This window comes from Mus caroli, chromosome 16 (assembly GCF_900094665.2).
Source record: "Mus caroli chromosome 16, CAROLI_EIJ_v1.1, whole genome shotgun sequence".
Taxonomy (NCBI): Eukaryota; Metazoa; Chordata; class Mammalia; order Rodentia; family Muridae; genus Mus; species Mus caroli.
In genome coordinates this window covers 83,635,963-83,640,960 of record NC_034585.1, presented here as the reverse complement: position 1 = coordinate 83,640,960, position 4,998 = coordinate 83,635,963, and the positions used below count along the sequence as shown (strand labels likewise).

The 4,998-nt window shown below is 35.9% G+C and overlaps 1 protein-coding gene across 1 annotated transcript; it reads right to left on the bottom strand.

Annotated features, from left to right (window-relative positions):
- On the bottom strand, positions 1-171 carry LOC110311208 (keratin-associated protein 20-2-like). Its single transcript, XM_021184452.1, has one exon. The coding sequence runs from the start codon at positions 169-171 to the stop codon at positions 1-3; it is 171 nt and encodes a 56-aa protein (XP_021040111.1).
- Positions 172-4,998: the final 4,827 nt, after the last annotated feature.

Below are 4,998 nucleotides of genomic sequence, written 5' to 3'. Positions count from 1 at the left end.
TCAATAGAAGCCACAACAGCAGTATCTTCTACAGCACAGGGGGCGGCAGCAGCCATAACCATAGCCACCATAGCCACAGCCATAGCCACAGCCATAGCCACAGCCATAGCCATAGCCTAGGCCACCATAGCCATAGCCCAGGCCTCCATAGTAGCTGCCGTAGTAACACATGTTGTCAGGAGTGGACTGTTCAGAGGAAGACAGGCAGTAGGTTCCTTGAGTCTGAATGTTATCATCTGCTGAGCACCTTTTATATATACAGGGAAAACCACAGGCATTGTATTATCACACATCTATGCCCTCTGCTTCCGAAAACATAGCAAGTGCCATGTTTTACTGGATGAACCAACAAGGTTGCTGCATCACTGACATAATTATGCTCTGTGTCAGGATCATGTTCAAATCATAGGTGTCAGGATCAGGGTCTGCTTTTATTTTCAAGACTCTATCTCATTCTAAATTTAGTTTATTGTGTACATATGATCTGACCCTGTTACACAATACAAATAAATCAGTTGTCTACTTTTAATATCTGTTTCCTTTACAAAACTTCATAGGTAAAATTTTTTGTGCTTTCTCTCCTTTTGCTTTTTTGTTATTATAGAGTATATCTTATCTTTGTGAATACATCTCCAGGGCCTTGCTAGTCAAGCATGACCTGGCTATTGGTTATATAATTGGTGACTTGTGGTGACCTACATCTTATATAAACCTGTTTTCAGATATTATGGATGTAATTTCATATATGTTGATTTAATTTTTTAAAGAAACATATCAATGACCATGCAATCATTAGACAATTGGATGTGTGCTTCTCTTTGGCCCATGTCTCATATGGTAATGTTTTAGATGTAATTGTGAAATACACCTCAGTTGGGTTGGGTGCTCCAACATCAGCTTCTAGTTACAGTTTCTTTTTCTAATTGGTAGCCATATTGGCTTTCAAAATGACTGTGCAGCTACCTACAGCAGTCACTTGTTTCTTGAATAATTTTTGGACAAGTTCTGGGATTACAGTTCAGTTGTAAATACTTTGAATAAAATGAGATGACACCGACAGTATTTTTTCCCTTAAAATGTGCCTAAATTTCTTAAAGGTGAATAAAAAATTATATGTACTCTTTCTTTGTCGATCAGTTTGTAGCTCATGGACACAGATTTGGTATAAACAATGAAACCAAATCATAAAACAAAACAAAACAAAACAAAACAAAACAAAACAAAACAAAACAAAACAAAACATGTAATACCCATTTATTACCACACATTTATCTAAAACAATAATCTACTTAAAATTTATTCATGTATCATTATATAGTCTGAGCAAGATAAATATTTTAAAACATATGGATGTACATACATATAGATATATGCATATAACAACAATTGAGGAAGAAAGGCTATAAATTTGTAGGAGAACAAGGATGGGTGTGTGGGAGGTTTTATAGGGATGAAAATGGAGGGGAAAATGATCATAGTATAATCATAGTATAGTATACAATCGCACTATAGTCAGAGTATAATCTCAAGACGAGAGAAACAAAAAATATTGAAAAATAAAACCAGTCGGTGAGTTTGACAGCCAAGGAGACACATCTATAGGTGAGGTACAAGCACTCAAACATAGGAACTGAATAATTTCGGGAGAGGCTTCTAGTTTTACTTTATAGAGCCTGGCCCCATAAATAACCCCATATTAAGTAGGGAAGGAAGAGCTCAAAGAAGCATACTTTAATAGGCCATAATGCTATATGTAAAGAACCCCAGAGATTCCATGAGAAATTCTGAGAACTGGTAAACATTTTGAGCCTTAAGAAACAGGCATATAAAATCAACACACACACACACACACACACACACACAAAATCAGCAACATAGTTACATATCACTAATGAGCTTCTCAAGAAACCAAAGAAGGAACAAGAATTAGAGCCCCACTCGTGGGAGTAAGCAAGAATCCCATAAAAACACTAAGGTGGAAGCCATAATATACACTCAGAGGACCTTGTGCAGACCTGTGCAGGCTGTAAGCTTGCTACTTCAGTCCCTGAGTTCATGTGAGCTTCGCTCAGTTGACTTGTACTCCCAATTGCCTCCATCCCCTCTGGTTCTTATGTATTTTCTGTCTCCTCTTTCATGGGTTTCCATGGTCTCTGAAGGGGGAATTTGATGGAGACATCACATTTAGAGATGAGTGTTCCAAGGTTTCTCATTCTTAAAAATGTCAGGCCATGGGTATTTGTAATTGTTTCCATCTGCTGCAGGAGGAAGTATCTCTGAAGATACCTCAAAAAAAACAGATCTGGGAGTATATCAGAATATCTTTAGGAGTCACTTTATCACGTAGTTTTAGAGCAGTATTGTTTTGCTTTAACCTAAGTGTCTGGGCTATCTAGTCTCAGGTTCTTGGTCACTCAACAGTGAACGTTATGAGTTCCATCTTGTGGAATGGGCCTTAAATCAAACAGTTTTTGTTGGTTACTCCCACTAGTTTTGTGCCACTGTATCCCTAAGCATTCCTTGAAAGCAGTACACCATTGTACATAAAGAGTTTGTGTCTAGCCTGGTATTCACATTTCTTTTTTGAAAGCATGCAGAGTATGTTTCTGTACCAAAGATGCTGGAATGTAGGAGTGAAGGTTCTATGTGAGCACCAGCTTGTCATCTGTATCTTCAATGAGGTCTGTAGGTGTTCTCATTAGTAATGGGTCTCTGCTGTCAGTTTCTCTTGCTTCCTTTTCCTTCTTTTGGTTTGTCTTATTCTACTTTTATGGGATAGGTTTTTTTAATATTGCAATATTTTATTTTGTTATAGTTTTAAAATTGAATGAATGAATTAATGCAAACATAGCCATATGTTTAGTTTAGCAACTGAAATGTCACATATTTCTGTAGGAGAGGCACAATTGTTCTTTTTTCCCTCCAATAGAGTGACAGTGGGTATATCTACCCCTCCAGGACAGGCCTTGTGTTCAGAAGTTGTTGACCAACATACAATTGGATTCCACAGTGTTTTGTGGTGTGTGTTTTTATTTGGTTACCTTTTGGTGCTATTTCTTTTCCTTTTTGTGAGGTTTTGTTTCCTTTGTTTTGGGGGGTGGTGGTGGTGGATTGTGTTTTTGTCCAATTTTTGAGAAAGGACTTAAAGTTGGGTGGATATGAAGGAGTAGAGGACTTGGAGGGTACAATCAAACTAGTTAAAATTTGAAAATTGTTTTAAATAATAAAAGATAAATCTTCAAAAAATAGAGACCAAAGAATGACTGTATTCATAAAGTTTATAAATTATCTTGTCCTAAACCAAAGTAAATAACCTTTAGAGAACAGAAGAAAAACTGAAGAAGGCACCAAATAATTGAATGACATCCCATGATCATGGGCTGTCAGAATTAATGATTTAAGTACTATATGTACTAAATTAATGTACAGATTCAATGTACTCTATAGAGTCCAAATTATATTGTTAGTAGAATAAAACAACACAACACTAAGATCATGAGATCTAAGAGCGCTCAAATATTCAAAACAATGTCAAGAAGAGAGAATGATGCTGAAGGCATTGTAATACCTGATCTCAAATTATTCTTCAGAACCATAGTTAACGACACTAAATGCCACTAGCATCAAAACAGACACATGATTCAGTGGAAAAGAAGAGGAAGACCAAGGGGTAAATCCATAGCACAATGGTTACTTAATTTTTGACAAGGATATCAAATAAAGCTGCAATGCAAAATGTCTCTTGAGTAAATAGTAGTATAGAAACGCAATATGTATGCGTATAAGAAAGAAATTAGAATATGACCTCAAAAGGGACCTAAAATCTTAATTTTAATCCTAAAATGTTGAGAAATTTAGTGGAAAACAAAAGTAAAATTTTCAAGACGAATTTTCATGAAAGAACTCCAATGGCATCAGCATAACATGATAACACAGGACAGCGTGAAAGCAAAGCAAAACAACAAAAAGCCTCTTGCACAGTCAGCGCCAGAGTAATGAAACCTGGGGGAAGTCTTTGGCATCTAGTCATCAGATCAGTGATTATTACATTTAATACATGAAATTTTATTAAACCACACCCTTGAGACTAAGAATAGTAAGAATAGTGGTCAAAGGCAGAGAAATAACAAAGTTAATTAAGTAATGCCAAAATACAACTAAAGGGGATATACTTCCTTTTCACACAGCTAAGTACTGTGTCTTTGGGTTTAGCCAATATTTGTATTACAACATTGCTTCAGAAGGGATGACAGATGGCTTGGTTATTAAAGGACATGCCACAGACCCAAGAGAAAAAGACTCCATAAATATAGATAACATTTTATGTATCCAACTAAGGATGTTCTGTACAACAGAATAATCTTCCATACACAACTAAGGATGCTCTGAACAACAGAATAATTATCTGTACACAAGGAAAGAGAACATGTGCTTCAGACAGGGTGTTAATACACAAATTTGATACGGGACGCACACAGCTAAACAGCCAAAAAGCTAAAATGATGCTGAAATGAGCAGAGAATTAGAACAAATATTTGTCAAAAGACAAGATACAAATGGTCAAAAAGATATAATAAGGTTCTATTATGCTAATATCCCAGAGATGCCAATCAACAACAAGATGAGATTGCAGTGCACAACTGTTAGACAATATTAGAATGAAGAAAGATTAATGATGCACACTTGTAGAGAAAAGGGCACCCTTTTGCATTGTTGGACAGAATATGAGATGGTACAGCCATGACAGAAAATATCATAGCATGTATCACTCCCTGTAACACATATAATAAATATATATATAAATTATGTATAAGTATATATACTGAAATATTATATATAATATGTAATATATATTTATAACAAAACCATACATATTTTTTCTTTTTTTATTACATATTTTCCTCAATTACATTTCCAATGCTAGCCCAAAAGTCCCCCATGCCCTCCCCACCACTCCCCTAACCACCCATTCCCACTTTTTGGCCCTGGCATTCCCCT